The sequence below is a fragment of the Oncorhynchus kisutch genome, linkage group LG8 (genome assembly GCF_002021735.2).
Source record: "Oncorhynchus kisutch isolate 150728-3 linkage group LG8, Okis_V2, whole genome shotgun sequence".
Taxonomy (NCBI): Eukaryota; Metazoa; Chordata; class Actinopteri; order Salmoniformes; family Salmonidae; genus Oncorhynchus; species Oncorhynchus kisutch.
The window spans coordinates 18,715,083-18,736,317 of record NC_034181.2 but is presented as its reverse complement, the minus strand read 5'-3'; the positions used below and the strand labels follow the sequence as shown (position 1 = coordinate 18,736,317).

The following is a 21,235-nucleotide window of genomic DNA, read 5'->3' as shown; positions in this document are numbered from 1 at the left end:
TCACCAGAATAAGACCCTCAATATTTATTGGAAAGGAGCATCAACCTCATCACCTTGCGCTTTCACCACCCTGATAAATTCATTATTATTTATTTCATCTGTAGCCTAATAAACTGCATGTTTTCTAGACGAGTCGTAGTGGGAGGCACAACATGTCATCGTGTGACTCTAAATTTAGTTTGATATGAGGGATATTATGTCAATATTTGCGCAAAAAAAGCGTTTCCACTGAAATTTCTCACATAATTACATTTTCCGACACAAAAAGATCCCACCATGTCTAGAGTATTTTGTTTTGTTGACATTTGGAAAGTTCACAGGAACATTTTCTGTTTCCATCAGGCCTGTCATTTTTATCTGAGGTGTACTTTAGGTTACTACTCCTACTGCTGGCACAATGTTATGTTATCAAAATGGTACATGTGCATTATTTAAAGTCATTAAGCTATCATATACACTGAACGAAATATAAATAACGTGTTGGTCCCATGTTTTATGAGCTGAAATAAAAGATCACAGAAATAATAAATTATGCACAAAAAGCTTATTTCTCTCAAATTGTGTGCACAAATTTGTTTATATCCCTGTTAGTGAGCATTTCTCCTTTGCCAAGATAATCCATCCACTGACAGGTGTGGCATATCAAGAAGCTGATTAAAGAGCATGATCATTACACAGATGCACCATGTGCTGGGGACAATAAAAGGCCACTCTAAAATGTGCAGTTTTGTCACACAACACAATGCCACAGATGTCTCATGTAGTTTTGAGGGAGTGTGCAATTAGCATGCTGAGTGCAGGAATGTCCACCAGAGCGATTGCCAGAGAATTTAATGTTAATTTCTCTACCATAAGCCGTGTCGTTTTACAGAATTTGGCAGTATGTCCAAACAGACTCACAACCGCAGACCAAGTGTAACCACGCCAGCCCAGGACCTCCACATCCGGCTTCTTCACCTGCAGGATCCTCTGAGAACAGCCACCCGGACAGCTGATGACATTTTTGGTTTGCACAACCGAAGAATTTCTGCACAAACTGTCAGAAACTGTCTCAGGGAAGCTCATCTGCGTGCTCGTCATCCTCACCAGGGTCTTGAACAGTCTGTAACCAACTTTGGTGGGAAAAAGCTCACCATCGATTGCCATTGGAACACTGGAGAAGTGTGCTCTTCACGGATGAATCCCGGTTTCAACCTTCCCGGGCAGGTGGCAGACAGCCTGTATGGCGTCATGAGGGAGAGCGGTTTGCTGATGTCAACATTGTGAACAGAGTGGTGGTGGGGTTATGGTAAGGGCAGGCATAAGCTACGGAAAAGGAACACAATTGCACTTTATCAATGGAAATTTGAATGCACAGAGATACCGTGATGAGATCTTGAGGCCCATTGTCATGCCATTCATCTGCCGCCATCACCTCATATTTTAGCATGATAATGCACGGTCCCATGTCGCAAGGATCGGTACACAATTCCTGGAAGCTGAAAATGTTCCAGTTCTTCCATTGCCTGCATACTCTCCATACTCCAATTCCCGCTAATATCCAGCAACTTCACACAGCCATTGAAGAAGAGTGGAACAACATTCCACAGGCCACTATCAACAGCCTGATCAACTGCGATGTAGATGGTCACACCAGATACTAACTTGTTTTCTTATCTGTGACCAACAGATGCATATCTGTATAGTCATGTAAATCCATAGATTAAGGCCTAGTGAATTTATTTCAATTGACTGATTTCCTTATATGAACTGTAACTCTTAGACATTTTTGCATGTTGCGTTTATATTTTTTGTTCACTATAAATTGATTTAGAATGAGAGATGTACCCAAAAATGTACCCACATTAAAATATAAAAAAATAAAGTTCATTTTTTCCAAAATGTCATGCCCAAATGCCACCGTAATTGAAGAATGACCCAGTGTGAATATCCTAATTAGCTAACCATGTTGGAAAAAGCATACCTCATGCTGTGCATTCTGTGTCCAATTTATAATGGTTATTCATTTCCCAAACTATTTCACTGAGACTGTTGCCCAACAGCTTGCATTAACAAGCCAAAGGTAATTTGTGTTTTCTAGACAGCTGGGTTTCAAATGAAATATTGTCAAGGTCTCTTACACAAATCAACTGGATGCCTGTGATGGCACGATGTTCTGCCTGGAATGACTCCCGAATGACTCAGAGAGAGAAAGAGAGAGAGAGAGAGAGAGAGAGAGAGAGTTCTCTGTGAGCTATAAAGAACAGATCATGTGTGTTGGTGCTGACTGGTATTATCCTTTAGACCTAGATTAATGAGGAAGGTTCCGGTGTGCATGCGTGTGTGTGTGTGTTACTCTTCTTCGTCCTATCGCCACCAATCCATATGTTCATCTAAATATAATAAATCTTACCAAATCAATACAATCAAGAACCCATCTCATACACATGAGAACCCTGGGGCACTGAATACACTGACAATATGCTGTACCCTTCATGCTGTAAAGACAGACCTACACTGTGACACATTGATGCCTACAGTCACAGCCAAACAACACTATCCAGGAGAAAAGTGAGCTCCACTCCAGTGTGGATGAACACAGTCACACGTCAGTGTGCACTGCAGCAGCTCAATGTTTAAGACGGTCACACCAACACCTGCAACATGAAAAATGGCAAACGTTGATTCATCGCCTATTGTTGCACAGCCAAAGGGACTGCGGACTGAAAAGTAGAACAATTTAGCAAATGGCTACATTTGACCAAAGACTTGATCAAAAGTAGCACACTACATAGGGAATATGGTGGCATTTGGGACAGCTGTACCGCTGTAGATGGGACCAGGAGCTGGGTTGGAGTTAGTGAGACTGACACTGTGCTACAATAGCCTTCCTCCTTTTTTCACCAGCCCATCCATGTCCAGACAGCAATCACAGCAAACCAGACACTCACGCACACCAAATTACTATTGACTTCTGGAGTCAATTGTCTGGCCCTTTTTGGTGACAGGCAAAGGTTTCCCTGACTTTTCAAAACCTACATCAGAAAATGATCTCCAATAATATTTTGTTCAGGGTAGACTATGGCCGCCTGTCAGCACGCTCCTTTGGAACGCTTGGAAAATGTGTAATTTGAGGGTATTGTGAAAATTCCATAATCTGAAAAAGTTCAAAGTTATATGATTTTATGATTTTCATGTCTATGAGCTCACATGCTCGACATTGTACTGTTGAGAATGCAATCAGAACTCCATTTCACGTTTTACATTTGATCGAGCTATTCCAGTCAGGAAATATACCGGGCCTGGGATTTTAAAGTAGTTTTCACAAAGTGTTGTATCATAAAGATCCTTAGAACAGTGAGAGGCTATTGAGACAAGGTTGGTCATTAGAGTTGGTCTGACGGGCTGTGTGTGTGTGTGTGTGTGTGTATGTGTGTGTGTGTGTGTGTGTATGTCTGTCTCTGTTTACGTATGTCTGTGTCTCAGTGCAGGGGTTGTTGGGGCGTGGGGGGGGGACAACACTACAGCACTACATACAGGTGCAGGACAGTCAGGTCAGACATGGACCATACCTCTCAGTCTCGGTTACTGGAGCGGTTGCCTCTTGTTCCCTTTTCCTCCTCTTTCTCTCAGCAATGCCCCGGAATGCCCTGCTGGGATGTCACAGTGTTAACGGGGTCAGAGGTGAGGGGCTGGGGGTGTGAGTGCAGGGTTATAGAGCGTTAGTGAGACGGGATCCACGTCACAGAGGGTTAGCCACTACAGTGTTGCAACAAGTCAGCGGCTAGTGGGTTAGAGCCAGCAGAACAGGTAAGTGTTGTACACCACACACAAACATGGTGCACACTGCAGACTGACCCACACTGCAGATTGACACACACTGTAGACTGACACACACTGTAGACTGACACACACTGCAGACTGACACACACTGCAGACTGACACACACTGCAGACTGACAAACACTGCAGACTGACACACACTGCAAACTGACACACACTGCAAACTGACAAACACTGCAAACTGACACACACTGCAGACTGACACACACTGCAAACTGACACACACTGCAGACTGACACACGCTGCAAACTGACACACACTGCAAACTGACTCACTGCAAACTGACACACACTGCAGACTGACACACACTGCAAACTGACACACTGCAAACTGACACACTGCAAACTGACACACACTGCAGACTGACACACACTGTAGACTGACACACACTGCAAACATGCACACACTGCAAACTGACACACACTGCAAACTGACACACACTGCAAACATACACACACTGCAAACTGACACACTGCAAACTGACACACTGCAAACTGACACACTGTAAATTGACACGCACTGCAAACTGACGCACACTGCCATCTGACACATACTGCAAACTGACACACACAAGGATACTATCAAGCCACCAATCAGAGACCAAGAGGAGCAGAACTTAGACAGAAACAGGGCCACAACGGTCAAGTACACAGGAAACTATCCATTGCACCAATTGTGTGTGTGCATGTGAGTGTTTGAGTGATTGAGTGATTGAGAGTGTGGGTGTTTCCCTCTGAAATGGATATATGCTGTGACAGGGTGCCAAAAGAAGTAACCATCATGCCTGACAGCATTTATCAGAGTCCTATCCATGTCCTATGCACTAGGCTCAAACATTATCAGTCAGACAGATGATGAGAGCTGTGTGTGTGTGTGTGTGTGTGTGTGTGTGTGTGTGTGTGTGTGTGTGTGTGTGTGTGTGTGTGTGTGTGTGTGTGTGTGTGTGTGTGTGTGTGTGTGTGTGTGTGTGTAAACTAGACTGTTGTGTGCTGTGGTATAAAATAATAATCACTATTAAGACGATACAATAGATTACTTTACAACCAGGTCTAAACTAGATCTATGAATACTGAACAACTCCCATGTATAATCTATTCACTCTCTGTGCATCCCAAATGACACTCTATTCCATTTGTATTTGTATTGCACTACCTTTGACCAGGGTAGTGCACTATAAAGGAAATAGGGTGCCATTTGGGATTAAGCCTTTTCTTCTATCTACACAGGGACCACTAAAAGGATTAGTGGTATAATTACTTCATCTCATCTGACTCACTGTTCTATATAACTCTGTCTGTCATTTATTCTGCCTTGTTGGATCGATATATTAATACAATATAATACTAGCTATACCGCAAGACAAACCAGTTAAATTGAAAATCTTTATTAATGGACGATAAAGATGTTTTTTAAAGCCATCTAGTGATAAAACAATTTAGACCCATTATGTTGAATATGTTTATTCATTGGAGATTTTGATACTCAGTAATGTTTTATTCATTGGAGATTTGGATACTCAGTAATGTTTTTCCATAACTTCAAACACTCAGCCAGGCAAGGGGGTTAATAGGGGTTAATGAGGACACTGGAGACAGTAGGTAGTAGCACAGGAAGAGATAGATAGCCAAGAGTCAAAAGGAGAGTAAATTGTCTGAGGCGCACAGGGAAGGAGAAAAAAACTGTTACTCACGATATTCTGTAGACACAGGAGTTGGTGCAGGCAGGAGTTGGTGCAGGCAGAAGTTGGTGCAGGCAGGAGTTGGTGCAGGCCGTGTGGAGAGGGGAGGGAAGAGAGGACAAAAAAGTTAGACACATCAGTAATAAATATTGGACTTGACAGACAGATATACTGTACACTTGGGAGGGTTAGCTGTTAATCATATGATATTCCAGTCAAGGACACTGTACGCATCCCAAATGGCGCCCTATTCCCTACATTGTACACTACTTTTTACCGGTCAACAAAGTACACTATATGTGGAATATAACACAGGGCCTGTGACACCAGGTGTGGATCCAAGGGGAGTGAGTACTAAGTAAGAGGAGAGGACAGGTAACGCAGAGGAACGGAGTGACAGAGACATATGAGGAGATAAGGAAACAAAGACATTGACAGATGTGCTCAAAGAGGGAGCGAGAGAGCGTGGGATCCTGAGAGATGTCCGGAGAGGAGAGGATAGATGAGTGGAGCGAGGGAGCAGAGAGAGAGAGAGAGTGTGGGATCCTGAGAGATGTCCGGAGAGGAGAGGATAGATGAGTGGAGCGAGGGAGCAGAGAGAGAGAGAGAGTGTGGGATCCTGAGAGATGTCCGGAGAGGAGAGGATAGATGAGTGAGCGAGGGAGCAGAGAGAGAGAGAGAGAGTGTGGGATCCTGAGAGATGTCCGGAGAGGAGAGGATAGATGAGTGGAGCGAGGGAGCAGAGAGAGAGAGTGTGGGATCCTGAGAGACGTCCGGAGAGGAGAGGATAGATGAGTGGAGCGAGGGAGCAGAGAGAGAGAGAGTGTGGGATCCTGAGAGACATCCGGTAGAGGAGAGGATAGATGAGTGGAGCGAGGGAGCAGAGAGAGAGAGAGAGTGTGGGATCCTGAGAGACGTCCGGAGAGGAGAGGATAGATGAGTGGAGCGAGGGAGCAGAGAGAGAGAGAGAGAGAGAGCGTGGGATCCTGAGAGACGTCCGGAGAGGAGAAGATAGATGAGTGGAGCGAGGAAGCAGGGAGAACAACAGAGGCGCGCTGGGAGGGCAGAATGTGTATGTGGGCCATTATTACTAGTTCAACCAGACATGTGATAATTAAGCAGTCAGCGGTGAAAGTGTGTGTGTGTGTGTGTGTGCATGCATGCGTGCGTGGAGAATGGGGTTGCAAAGCTACCTGAACTTACCAAAGTTACTAGAATCTTTAGTACTAACTAACAGGTAATCTATTTTAACTTTAGTCATGTATACTCGAATAACTTAACTTAAAAAATATATTTTCATATATAGTACATTTGTTTTATATCTGTGTCATATTGTCCATGCGTTTCTAGTGGATAGACCATACGGTTCAAGAGAAAATGGCTTATTTAATGAAAAAAGTATGTAATCAAAAATGGCATTATATACAATTAACTCTGCGACTGTTCCAACTATTTACTTTTTTCACAACTGCCACCAGTTTGGTGCCAAAACATTTTCAAGAAAAACATATTGACATAGTAAAATAAATAAAAGTGTTAAAAAATATATAAAGGATATTTAAGGCTGAAACCCTCACCCTCATATGGGACAGCAGGTAGCCTAGTGGTTAGAGTGTTGGATCGAATCCCAGAGCTGACAAGGTGAAAATCTTATGTTCTACAAGGCAGTTAACCACTGTTCCTAAGCCGTCAATTAGAATTTCTTCTTAACTGACTTGCCTAGTTAAATAAAATATTGAACACCAATTGAATTCACTATGTTGACGGTGAATATTTAGGATAATGTTTTCCAGCTTTGTCATCTAATGTATTACATAAGATGTGTCCCCTCTAAAACCACTGGCCTCCAACTGTCCCCTTTAAAACCACTTTCTTCCAACTGTGTTCTATAAAACCACTGGCCTCCAACTGTGTCCTATAAAACCACTGGCCTCCAACTGTCCCCTTTAAAACCACTGGCCTCCAACTGTGTCCTATAAAACCACTGGCCTCCAACTGTGTCCTATAAAACCACTGGCCTCCAACTGTCCCCTTTAAAACCACTGGCCTCCAACTGTGTCCTATAAAACCACTGGGCTCCAACTGTGTCCTATAAAACCACTGGCCTCCAACTGTCCCCTTTAAAACCACTGGCCTCCAACTGTGTCCTATAAAACCACTGGCCTCCAACTGTGTCCTATAAAACCACTGGCCTCCAACTGTCCCCTTTAAAACCACTGGCCTCCAACTGTGTTCGATAAAACCACTGGCCTCCAACTGTGTCCTATAAAACCACTGGCCTCCAACTGTCCCCTTTAAAACCACTGGCCTCCAACTGTGTCCTATAAAACCACTGGCCTCCAACTGTGTCCAGGGCACAGCCATGTGAAGGAGTCTAAGGCTACATCCCCAAAAGCACCCTATTCCCTTTATTGAGAACTACTGTGTATACGGAATATTGTGCATATTTGGGAGGCACTCTAGAACTCATCCATCATTAGCACACAGAACTCTTTGAGGCAGCCATGTCATGTTCAGTAGGAGTGGAGCAGAGTGGTGAGGTTATATCTGGTATCCTATACTCACGCCTGCATTGTTGTGGTAGCCGTCTGGAAGCTGAACATGTTCTCTTTGGGGAACCAGCTATTAGGGTTGTCCTCTACAAACAAAGGAGACAAAGCAGAAGTTTAGCCCACAACATTACACTTCAAAAGTTGTTGTCTGTCAGCTGTTACCCTTCTCCACACAATGTGCTTTGAGTTTGAGAAAAACATTATACCGCAAATGAGTCTTACCACATGGGACAAGGTATGGGGATAAAGAGACACAAAGACACCTAAAAGCCCCACTCCCCTCCATCCTTCCATCCTCCATCATCATCATAATACTTATGCAAAATTCTATAGAAATTGGATTTCAAACAGCTAAATGCTTTTTCAACTGTATTTTTGAAAAATGTCAATCTGGTTTTGTTTCCACCCCAGCACAGAGACAGCATTTTTATTGTGTTTTTTTACTGTAAATTCAGCAAAATAAGAAACGTCCTCTCACTGTCAACTGCGTTTATTTTCAGAAAACCTAACATGAACATAACAAGATTCAACAACTGAGACAAACTGAACAAGTTCCAAAGACATGTGACTAACAGAAATTGAATAATGTGTCCCTGAACAAAGGGGGGGTCAAAATCAAAAGTAACAGTCAGTATCTGGTGTTGCCACCAGCTGCATTAACAAGTACTGCAGTGCATCTCCTCCTCATGGACTGCGCCAGATTTGCCAGTTCTTGATGTAAGATGTTACCCCACTCTTCCACCAAGGCACCTGCAAGGTCCTGTACATTTCTGGGGGGTATGGCCCTAGCCCTCACCGATCCAACAGGTCCCAGATGTGCTCAATGGGATTGAGATCCGGGCTCTTCGCTGGCCATGGCAGAACACTGATATTCCTGTCTTGCAGGAAAACACGCACAGAATGAGCAGTATGGCTGGTGGCATTGTCATGCTGTAGGGTCATGTCAGGATGTGCGTGCAGGAAAGGTACCACATGAGGGAGGAGGATGTCTTCCCTGTAACGCACAGCATTGAGATTGCTTGCAATGACAACAAGCTCAGTCCGTTGATGCTGTGACACATCGCCCCAGACCATGACGGACCCTCCACCTCCAAACCGATCCTGCTCCAGAGTACAGGCCTCGGTGTAATGCTCATTCCTTCGACGATCCTACCATCACCCCTGGTGAGACAAAACTGAGACTTGTCAGTGAAGAGCACATTTTGTCAGTCCTGTCTGGTCCAGTGACGGTGGGTTAGTGCCCATAGGTGACATTGTTGCCGGTGATGTCTGGTGAGGACCTGCCTTACAACAGGCCTACAAGCCCTCAGTCCAGCCTCTCTCAGCCCATTGCGGACAGTCTGAGTACTGATGGAGGAATTGTGCATTCCTGGTGTAGCTCAGGCAGTTGTTGTTGCCATCCTGTACCTGTCCCGCAGGTGTGATGTTCGGATGTACCGATCCTGTGCAAGTGTTATTACAAGTGGTTTGCCACTGCGAGGACGATCAGCTGTCCGTCCTGCCTTAGGCATCTCACAGTATTGCGATTTATTGCCCTGGCCACATCTGCAGTCCTCATGCCTCCTTGCAGCATGCCTAAGGCACATTCCCGCAGATGAGCAGGGACCATAGGCATCTTTCTTTTGGTGTTTTTCAGAGTCAGTAGAAAGGCCTCTTTATTGTCCTAAGTTTTCATAACTGTGATCTTAATTGCCTACCACCTGTAAGCTGTTAGTGTCTCAACAACCGTTCCACAGGTGCACGTTCATGGATTGTTTATGGTTCATTGAACAAGCATGGGAAACAGTGTTTAAACCCTTTACAATGAACTGTGAAGTTATTTGGATTTTATGAATTCTCTTTGAAAGACAGGGTCCTGAAAAAGGGACATTTCTTTTTTTTGCTGAGTTTACATCACATCTGGATAGATAGTACTTATACTGTACAATATACATTGTGTTTTCAGTCATAACTATTCTAGAACATGAGCTTTTAAATCCACCCCTTAGCTACTCTCAGTCCATCCCATCTATCTCCGTAAAACACCATCTTATGATTTCCATGTGCCATGTATTTTTAATCTGTGCTGTGATGTTTTACATACATTCTGAACCTGTCTAATCGCATGGTATCTACAGATTGCGATTTAAAGATAAAATTATTATTATATTGTTGATTGCTAGACTATGGCTTTCTAAATCTCCCAACAGTGCTATTTATAGGGTTCATTTTAGATACATGTTGTGAGACAGCCTTACCACTTTCTGTACGTTTGGATTTAAATGCTGCATTCAACACTGTTGACAATGATGTCCTTCTGGACAGACTGAAGAGTTGGGTTGGCCTCTCTAGTCCTGTTCTAAATTAGTTTAGGACCTATTTAAGCGGTTAAGAGTTACAGTATTTCTCACCCTTGGTAAACATAACTCAGAGAAAATAAATATCACATATGGCGTTCCACAAGGTTTGATTTGGGGTTTTATATACAGTACCAGTCAAAAGTTTGGACACATCAACTCATTCAATGTTTTTGCATTTATTTTTACTATTTTCTACATTGTAGAATAATAGTGAAGACATCAAAACTATGACAAAACACACACGGAATCATGCAGTAACCAGAAAAGTGTTAAACAAATCAAAATAAATGTTATATTTGAGATTCTTCAAAGTAGCAACCCTTTGCCTTGATGACAGCTTTGCCCACTCTTGGCATTCTCTCAACCAGCTTCATGAGGTAGTCACCTGGAATGCATTTCAATTAAAAGGTGTGAGCTGTTAAAAGTTCATTTGTGTCATTAATTTCCTTCTTACTGCGTTTGAGCCAATCAGTTGTATTGTGACAAGGTAGGGGTGGTAAACAGAAGATAGTCCTATTTGGTAAAAGACCAAGTCCATATTATGGCAAGAGCAGCTCAAATAAGAAAAGAGAAATTACAGTCCATCCTTACTTTAAGACATGAAGGTCAGTCACTTGCAAAAACCAAGTGCTATGATGAAACTGGCTCTCATTAGGACCGCCACAGGAAAGGAAGACCTAGAGTTACCTCTGCTGCAGAGGATGAGTTCATTAGATTTACCAGCCTCAGAAATGGCAATTAACTGCACCTCAGATGGCAGCCCAAATAGATGCCTCACAGAGTTCAAGTAACACACATCTCAACATCAACTGTTCAGAGGAGACTGAGTGAATCAGGCATTCATGATAGAATTGCTGCAAAGAAACCATGACTAAAGAACACCAACAACAAGAAGAGACTTACTTGGGCCAAGAAACACGAGCAATACATGGACGGCTAACAACTCCCTTCAGCTAAATCAAGACCAGGCCGAGGTTCTTACCATATTATTGGAGCCAAAGCAATACAGATAAAACACCAGGTAAAAAACCTAGGTGTCATTTTAGATTCTGAACTTAATTTCAAATAACACATTAGGAATGCGACCAAATGAGCTTTTTTTTACCACCTGATGAACATTACCAAGGTGCAGTCATTTCTATCAGGCTGATACAGAGACTCATCCATGCTTTTCTTACAAGCAGGCTTGACTACTGTAATGCTCTCCTGTCTGGTCTACCCAAGAAAGCTGTTTGTCAACTGCAAAACATACAGAATGCTGTAGCACGGGTGCTGACCAAGACCAGATGAAGAGCATACATTGCACCGGTTTTGATGTCTCTGCACTGGCTGCCTGTGAGTTTTAAAATTAATTTGATTATTCTTCTATTGGTTTTTAAATCAATCCATGAATGTGCACCCTAATACATGTCAGACATACTTGTGTTTTGCACCCAGTAGGTCCCTCAGGTCCTCTGGCACTGGCCTTTTAACTATCCCAAAGCCTAGGACCAAGAGGCATGGAGAGGCAGCCATTATTAATTATGCCCCCAGCCTCTGGAATAGCCTGCCAGAGAACCTGAGGGGGGCCGAAACTGTGGACATATTTAAAAGAGATCTTAAAACACACCTTTTTAATTTTGCTTTTCCTCAGGGTGCTTATTAGTCATTCAGGTTTTATTGTTATTCTTTTGTTTTTTGTGTAGTAAAGATGTATTTTTCTTAATTTTTTTCTGTGAAGCGCATTGCATTGCATTCATGTCTGAAATGTGCTATATAAGTAAAGTGGTATTTGATTTGGTCATCATCATCCTCCTCCTCCTCCTCTATCCTCCTCCTCACCTCTCTCCTCAGCAGAGCCTCGTCTGTCTCTGCCTTGGTCTTGGCTGAACATCCTCTCTAGCTTCTTCCTCTGTTTTCCTCCGTCTCGCGGGGACGTCTCCAGATCCAGGGAGCGCTGGCTCGGACATGGGGCCCTGATGCAGGTGACACAGTCTGGGGTGCAGTCCTCCCGCGAGCCCACCCTCCTCACCACCCAGTCCCGGATGTTATGGGCACTCCCTGAGCTCTGAAGGGGCTGGGACTTGGGCCTGTGGCCCTGTGGGCCATGGCTAATGTTGCCGCGGTGATGTTTGCTGCCTGGTGGTTGTTGGTTGGAAAAGGAGGTCTGGTTGGAGGAGGGAGGAGGGGACAGAGGCTGCTTCAGCACCTCCAGCTCCAGATTCTCCTCGCTGCCTCGCCCCCCTAGCATGCCTCCCTCCCTGGTGATGGTGTAGACCCGCTGGGCAGCTGGTTTCAGGCTGGTCAGGCTCCCCTCAGAGGACCTGGGAGGTGGCTGCTGCTCCTCGGAGGAGAAACTCCGCTCCGCTGAGAGCCCTGCTGAGAGCCTGTGCTTGGAGGGGCCTGTGGGCTGCAGACTGCTTGGCTGCAGGGTACTGGGCTGGATACTGCTGTGGTGGGGATGCAGTGTGCTGAGCTGGGACTGGAGACTGTGGGCCTGGGACTGGTCCTGGATGGCCTTGGCACCACAGTGGCTCTGAGGGTGTAGGTTGTTGTTGTGAAGATGACTGACGTCAGGGGAGTCTTTGTCTTGGCCAATGAAGGTATTAGATAGAAGCTGATCTGAAGAGAGCAAGCGCAAGAGCAAGAGAGAGAGGACAAAGAGATGAGCTGTTCATCTTGTGCTCTAAAGGCCTTGGCAACATTGGAGCAAACATCAGAGAGCAAACAAAGCTTTTCAGAGATGAGAGGAGGAATGAAATGTGAAGAGATGGATAATGGAGAAGGGAAATGAGAGATGGAGGAAATTAGGAGGTATTTTGAGAGGATGAGTTGGATGATAGAAGGGGTTTGGCAGACTTACCCGGTCCTCTGCCTTGGAAAGATACACCTTCGCACAGTGAAATTTGCCAGATATAGTGTGGTAATGATTTCAGAGCATTTAGTGCTGCTATACAGTGAGATGAGAGGAAAGTCATGTGATGAGGAAAGTTATAGGAAAGGTGAAGCCATGTGAGAAGGAAAATTAATAGGAAATGGGAAGCCATGTGATGGAAATGTGAAGCCATGTGATGGGGAAAGTTATAGGAAATGTGAAGCTATGTCTAGAGGAAAGTTACAGGAAATGTGAAGCTATGTGATGGAAATGGGAAGCCATTTGAAGTGGACGGTTATAGGACATGTGAAGCCATTTGTGACTCGTTTTTGGAAAACGAGGCATATGTTGTGCGTCACTACTTCACAGCAGAGGCATTTGAACGTAAACGTTTTTTGTCAGAAATGCCTTCTGGAACATGTGAACTTTGATGTGCCTTAATAAAAAATGTGTATGCCATCTGAAAAGATGAATAAAATTGTTAAATTATGAGCCTAGTTGTTTTAGCTACGGAAAAATACTTTCCTGCTAGCCATGACTGGCTGAGATAATGGATGGGCTGGACATGCTGAGAGATGAGTTCGGATTGGTATGCCATGTAGCACGCGTCTGTCTAGAACATGACCTAGTCAGTAGGTGTCGGTAATCCTTTCTAACGCTGCTATTTTCAAAGATATCACGTAGTATTACTGCATAAGTGTTGTTCTCCAATTTCTGGAGGATGGAGTTTTGAAATCAGTGGAATTCCCAGTAGAATTAGAAAATGATAACTAAGGAGATGGTGAAAATTCTGGTGTTTGATTGTAAATATTCAGAGGGAGTTGAAAAGAGAAAAAGAGAACACACTATTGTATTAAACACCTGTCTCCGGATTACATCTTCAAACTAATGGCAACCATGGCATCCATGACAGAGAAGGAGAGGCGTCCATCCATGTATACAGGTAAAATATTCTAGCTAGCTACATATTCTAGCTAGCTACATTTTCAGATGTTATACGTTTCAAATTTTGGCAGAAAGTCTTTTTCATTTCAAGTGAAAGCATACTGTTGGCTAGCTAGCTAACGTTATCTGGCTCGCTAGCTAACGTTACGTGTATGATCTGTGTAGTAATATTATTTGTATCTCAAAGCCATTTGCATTGCTAGTTATAGCCTAATGTTAGCTAACTAGCTAACATTGAACCTGGTTGCCTGCAGATTCATGCAAGAAGTAACGTTATGAGTTTGGATTATGGTTAATTGTTTAGCTAGCTAGCTAGATAGCTACATGTCTTAACAAAACACTCTACTATGCAAGTAACCATTTCACTACATCTTCTGTATCCTGTGCATGTGACAAATTGAACTTCAATTTGATTTCAAATGAGCTAAAGTGAAAATGTTGTCATCTATATGATATGGTCATTATTTGAACTGGCTAACCGTCTAACTTAACATTAGCTAGTTAGCTAGAAATGAACCAAAACATTGTTTAGACAGTTGCTTTTAGTTGCCTGGTTTGATAGACTGACATACAGTACAAGTCAAAGGTTTGGACGCACCAACTCATTCAGGGTTTTTCTTTATTTTTTACTATTTTCTACATTGTAGAATAATAGTGAATACATCAAAACTATGAAATAACACATATGGAATCATGTAGTAACGAAGAAAGTGTTAAACAAAACAAAATATATTTTATATTTGAGATTCTTCAAAGTAGCAACCCTTTGCCTTGATGACAGCTTTGCACATTCTTAGCATTCTCTCAACCAGCTTCATGAGGTCGTCTCCAGGAATGCATTTAAATTAACAGGTGTGCCTTGTTAATTTGTGGAATGTATTTCCTTCTTAATGCGATTGAGCCAATCAGTTGTGTTGTGACAAGGTAAGGGTGGTATACAGAAGATAGTCCCATTTGGTAAAAGACCCAAGTCCATATTATGGCAAGAACAGCTCAAATAAGTAAAGAGAAGTGATAGTCCATCATTATTTTAAAACATGAAGGTCAGTCATTCCAGAACATTTCAAGAACTTTGAGCGCTATGATGAAACTGGCTCTCATGGGCACCGCCACAGAAAAGGAAGACCCAGAGTTACCTGTTCTGCAGAGGTTAAGTTCATTAGAGTTACCAGCCTCAAAAATTGCAGAACCAAAAAATGTTTCACAGAGTTCAAGTAACAGACACATCTCAACATCAATTGTTCAGAGGAGACTGAGTGAATCAGGCCTTCATGATAGAATTTCTGCAAAGAAACCACTACTAAAGAACACAAATAATAAGAAGAGACTTTCTTGGGCCAAGAAACACTAGCAATGGACATTAAACAGTGGAAATCTATCTTTTGGTCCAAATTTTAGATTTTGGGTTCCAACCGCCATGTCTTTGTGAGAGTAGGTGAATGGATTATCTCCTCATATGTAGTTCCCACCGTGAAGCATGGAGGAGGAGGTGTGATGGTGTGGGGATGCCTGTCTGTGATTTATTCAGAATTCAAGGCACACTTAACCAGCATGGCTACCACATCACTCTGCAGCGACCAAGAGGGAAAGTGATGGAGTGCTGCATCAGATTACCTGGCCTCCACAATCACCCAACCTCAACTGAATTGAGATGGTTTAGGATAAGTTGGACCACAGAGTGAGGGAAGAGCCGCCAGCAAGTGCTCAGCATATGTGGGAACTTCTTCAAGACGGTTGGAAAAGCATTCCAAGTGAAGCTGGTTGAGAGAATGCCAAGAGTGTGCAATGCTGTCATCAAGGCAAAGGGTGGCTACATTGAAGAATCTCAAATAGAACATATATTTTGATTAGTTTAACACTTTTTTGGGGTTAATACATGATTCCATGTGTGTTATTTCATAGTTTTGATGATTTCACTATTATTATTAGAAAATAGTACAAATAAAGAAAAACCCTGGAATGAGTTGGTGTGTCCAAACGTTTGACTGGTACTGTATACTAAATTCCTTTTTAAATGGGTGGATTTATTGATGTTGAAACAAAATACACTAGTTATGCTATTTTGGACCACCAGGCTGATGTCGGACCACAATAGAATGTTAATGAAGACACAGCCACAACTGTAGATAGGCCGAGTATCAACCAGCCTTTAGTCTTGAAATCTTTGGTTGTTTAGAGCATGGCCTCACATGTGAATCCTTGAAGAGATGGGTGGGACTAAAGCTTAAGAGGGTGTGGACGATGCTGAATGGGTGTAGACAAAGAAGAGCTCTCAAGTAGGTTAACCAAAACTTTCAAGGGGAATTTTCTCAAAAGTGAGGTTACAAGTTTATCAACATTCAAGGCAGAATAACTTTCCCACTGTTCCTCAACTGTGGTTGTAGTGTATGATATTGTCACGACTTCCGCCGAAGTCGGTCCCTCTCCTTGTTTGGGCGGCGTTCGGCAGTCGACGTCACCGGCTTTCTAGCTACCGCCGATCCACTTTTCATTTTCCATTTGTTTTGTCTTTGTTTCACACACCTGTTTTCAATCCCACAAACACCTGTTCATTATTTAACCCTCTGTTCCCCACATGGTTTTTGTGAGTGATTGTTTGTTGTATTGCGGTCCGTATATTGTGGCCGTGTATATTATGTATATAATTTAGATTTTTGAATAAAAGTGTTTTTATTACTCATATCTGCTGTCCTGCGCCTGACTCATCTCACCAGATACATGCAGACAACGTTACAGATATAACATTTTCTATCTCTGAGTCTCTACTTTTATTCAATGTAAAAAATACATTTTCAAATTTTGTCACATTAGACCGAATCGAGCCGGTCGGTTACATTTGAAGAGGAAAGCTCTAGGAAATGTGAAGCCATGTGAAGAGGAAATGTGAAGCGGAAACTTCTAGGATATGTGAAGCCATGTGAAAATGAAAGTTATAGGATATGTTAAGCCATGTGAAGAGGAAAGTTATAGGAAATGTGAAGGAATGTTATGGGATGTACTAGATGAGGCTGGACACTGAGAGTACCTGATCCGTTGCGGTTCTCAGGGTGTGTGTGAGACAGGTAATCTCCGAAAGCTCTGGCTGCTCTGCAAAGAGAAGCACAACACAACACTCTGATTAGCACTGGACAGCTGGCTGCCTGACTCTCACTGTGAGCCTGACTGGCTGCCTGTCTGTCTGCCACTCACTGTGAGCCTGCCTGCCTGCCTGCCTGCCTGTCTGTTTGTCTGTCTGCCTCTCACTGTGAGGCTGCCTGCCTGTCTGTCTCTCACAGGGAGCTTGCTGACTCCAACTGAGTGACTCACCACTCTCCAGACCAAGACATATCCTACTCAATAACAGCATTCCAAATGGCACTCTATTCCCTATATAGTGTACTACTTTTAACCAATAAGGTGCCATTTTGGAAGTAACCAGTGTTTTATGATTGTCCCACCCAATAATTGAATAACCTGATTTGTCTCATTAGCTTTCCATCCAATTGGCGACAAAATTTCATACAAATATTCTAAAATACTCACGTTTTCCCAGAGAGTTTGAATCAAATTGACTTGTTGCAATTCAAACACGGTGCTGATGATGTAGGGCGAAACACATTTTGCTATTCAAGTCCCATTTAGTGCTATAAATTCTCGTGCTATAAATTCTCAGACAACCCAAAGATTCCTTGATGCCCTTCCAGACTCTCTCTGCCTACCCAAGGACGTCAGAGGACAAAAATCAGTTAACCACCTAACTAAGGAACTCAATTTAACCTTACGCAATACCCTAGATGCAGTTGCACCCGTAAAAACTTAAAACATTTCTCATAAGAAACTAGCTCCCTGATATACAGAAAATGCCCAAGCTCTGAAGCAAGCTTCCAGAAAATTGGAACGGAAATGACGCCACACCAAACTGGAAGTCTTACGACTAGCTTGGAAAGACAGTACCGTGCAGTATCGAAGAGCCCTTACTGCTGCTCGATCATCCTATTTTTTAAACTTAATTGAGGAAAATAAGAACAATCCAAAATGTCTTTTGATACTGTCGCAAAGCTAACTAAGAAGCAGCATCCCCCAAGTGAGGATGACTTTCACTACAGCAGTAATAAATTCATGAACTTTGAGGAAAAGATCATGATCATTAGAAAGCAAATTACGGACTCCTCTTTAAATCTGCGTATTCCTCCAAAACTCAGTTGTCCTAAGTCTGCACAACTCTACCAGGACCTAGGATCAAGAGAGACACTCAAGTGTTTAAGTACTATATCTCTTGACACAGTGATGAAAATAATCATGGCCTCTAAACCTTCAAGCTGAATACTGGACCCTATTCCAAATAAACTACTGAAAGAGCTGCTTCCTGTGCTTGGCCCTCCTATGTTGAACATAATAAACGGCTCTCTATCCATCGGATGTTTACCAAACTCACTAAAAGTGGCAGTAATAAAGCCTCTCTTGAAAAAGCCAAACCTTGACCCAGAAAATATAAAAAACTATCGGCCTATATCGAATCTTCCATTTCTCTCAAAAACTCACTGCCTTCCTGAAGACAAACAATGTATACGAAATGCTTCAGTCTGGTTTAAGACCACATTATAGCACCGAGACTGCACTTGTGAAGGTTTAAATTACCTTTTAATGGCGTCAGACGGAGGCTCTGCATCTGTCCTCGTGCTCCTACACCTTACTGCTGCTTTTGATACCATCGATCACCACATTCTTTTGGAGAGATTGGAAACCCAAATTGGTCAACACGGACTGGCCTGGTTTAGATCTTATCTGTCGGAAATATATCAGTTTGTCTCTGTGAATGGTTTGTCCTCTGACAAATCAACTGTAAATTTCGGTGTTCCTCAAGGTTCCGTTTTAGGACCACTATTGTTTTCACTATATATTTTACCTCTTGGGGATGTCATTCAAAAACATAATGTTAACTTTCACTGCTATGAAGATGACACACAGCTGTACATTTTAATGAAACATGGTGAAGCCCTAAAACTGCCCGTGCTAGAAGCCTGTGTTTCATACATAAGGAAGTGGATGGCTGTAAACGTTCTACTTTTAACCTCTGGCAAAACAGAGATGCTTGTTCTAGGTCCCAAGAAACAAAGAGATCTTCTGTTGAATCTGACAATTAATCTTGATGGTTGTACAGTCGTCTCAAATAAAACTGTGAAGGACCTCGGCGTTACTCTGGACCGTTACAAGGACAGCTTTTTTCCATCTACGTAACATTGCAAAAATCAGAAACTTTCTGTCCAAAAATGATGGAGAAAAATGTATCCATGCTTTTGTTACTTCTAGGTTAGACTACTGCAATGCTCTACTTTCCGGCTACCCGGATAAAGCACTAAATTAACTTCAGCTAGTGCTAAATACGGCTGATAGAATCCTGACTAGAACCAAAAAAATGTATCATATTACTCCAGTGCTAGCCTCCCTACACTGGCTTCCTGTCAAGGCAAGGGCTGATTTCAAGGTTTTACTGCTAACCTACAAAGCATTACATGGGCTTGCTCCTAGCTATCTTTCCGATTTGGTCCTGCCGTACATACCTACACGTATGCTACGGTCACAAGACGCAGGCCTCCTAATTGTCCCTAGAATTTCTAAGCAAACAGCTGGAGGCAGGGCTTTCTCCTATAGAGCTCCATTTTTATGGAATGGTCTGCCTACCCATGTGAGAGACGCAGACTCGGTCTCAACCTTTAAGTCTTTACTGAAGACTGCCTGGCCGGTTCCCCTCTCTCCACTGGGATTCTCTGCCTCTAATCCTATTACAGAGTCACTGGCTTACTGGTGCTCTTCCATGCCGTCCCTAGGACAGATGCGTCACTTGAGTGGGTTGAATCACTGACGTGATCTTCCTGTCTGGGTTGGTGCCCACCTTGGGTTGTGCCGTGGGCTATACTTTGTGGGCTATACTCGGCCTTGTGGGCTATTTGTGCGCTATACTCGGATGGTAAATTGGTGGTTGAAGATATCCCTGTGCTTTGGCAAAGTGGGTGGGGTTATATCCTGCCTGTTTCGCCCTGTCCGGGGGTATCATCGGATAGGGCCACCGTGTCTCCTGACCCCTCCTGTCTCAGCCTCCAGTATTTATGCTGCAATAGTTTATGTGTTGGGGGGCTAGGGTCAGTCTGTTATATCTGGAGTACTTCTCCTGTCTTATCCGGTGTCCTGTGTAAATTTAAGTATGGTCTCTCTAATTCTCTCTTTCTTTCGCTCTCTCGGAGGACCTGAGCCCTAGGACCATGCCTCAGGACTTCCTGGCATGATGACTCCTTGCTGTCCACAGTTCACTTGGCCGTGCTGCTGCTCCAGTTTCAACTGTTCTGCCTGCAGCTATGGAACCCTGACCTGTTCACCTGACGAGCTACCTGTCCCAGACCTGCTGTTTTCAACTCTCTTGAGACAGCAGGAGCGGTAGAGATACTCTGAATGATCGGCTATGAAAAGCCAACTGGCATTTACTCCTGAAGTTCTGACTTGCTGCACCCTTGACAACTACTGTGATTATTATTATTTGACCATGCTGGTCATGTAAGAACATTTGAACATCTTGGCCATGTTCTGACTGGCCACCCCTCATAGCCTGGTTCCTCTCTAGGTTACTTCCTAGGTTTTGGCCTTTCTAGGGAGTTTTTCCTAGCCACCGTGCTTCTACACCTGCATTGCTTGCTGTTTGGAGGTTTTAGGCTGGGTTTCTGTACAGCACTTTGAGATATCAGCTGATGTAAGAAGGGCTATATAAATACATTTCATTTGATGTACCAGATAAAAAATATAAGTTTAAATTGGTTTCCATCCAATTTTCAACTCTAACAAAAAACACTGCTGTTGGCTCGTGCGCTCCAGCCTACATGATGAGATTACTATTATGGGCAAAAGAGCTAGATGATTTATCAAACCGCATGGAGCCAGCATCGATTATCATGTCACCAGAATAAGACCCTCGATATTTATTGGAAAGGAGCATCAAGCTCATTACCTTGCACTTTCACCAACCTGTGAAGTTCATCATAATGTATTTCATCTCTAGCCTAATAAACTGCATGCTT

The 21,235-nt window shown here is 43.2% G+C and overlaps 1 protein-coding gene across 1 annotated transcript in view; it reads right to left on the bottom strand.

Annotated features, from left to right (window-relative positions):
- The window catches only part of LOC109895147 (NMDA receptor synaptonuclear signaling and neuronal migration factor-like), a 55,595-nt gene that overhangs the window by 15,627 nt on the left and 18,733 nt on the right, over positions 1-21,235 (bottom strand). Inside the window, exons 2-5 of the mRNA XM_031829502.1 lie at positions 17,215-17,276; positions 12,212-12,991; positions 8,065-8,137; positions 5,512-5,517 (exon numbers count right to left, since the gene is read on the bottom strand). Of these exons, the coding sequence (XP_031685362.1) occupies positions 5,512-5,517; positions 8,065-8,137; positions 12,212-12,991; positions 17,215-17,276 (921 nt within the window). The remainder of the gene's footprint in view (positions 1-5,511; positions 5,518-8,064; positions 8,138-12,211; positions 12,992-17,214; positions 17,277-21,235) is intronic.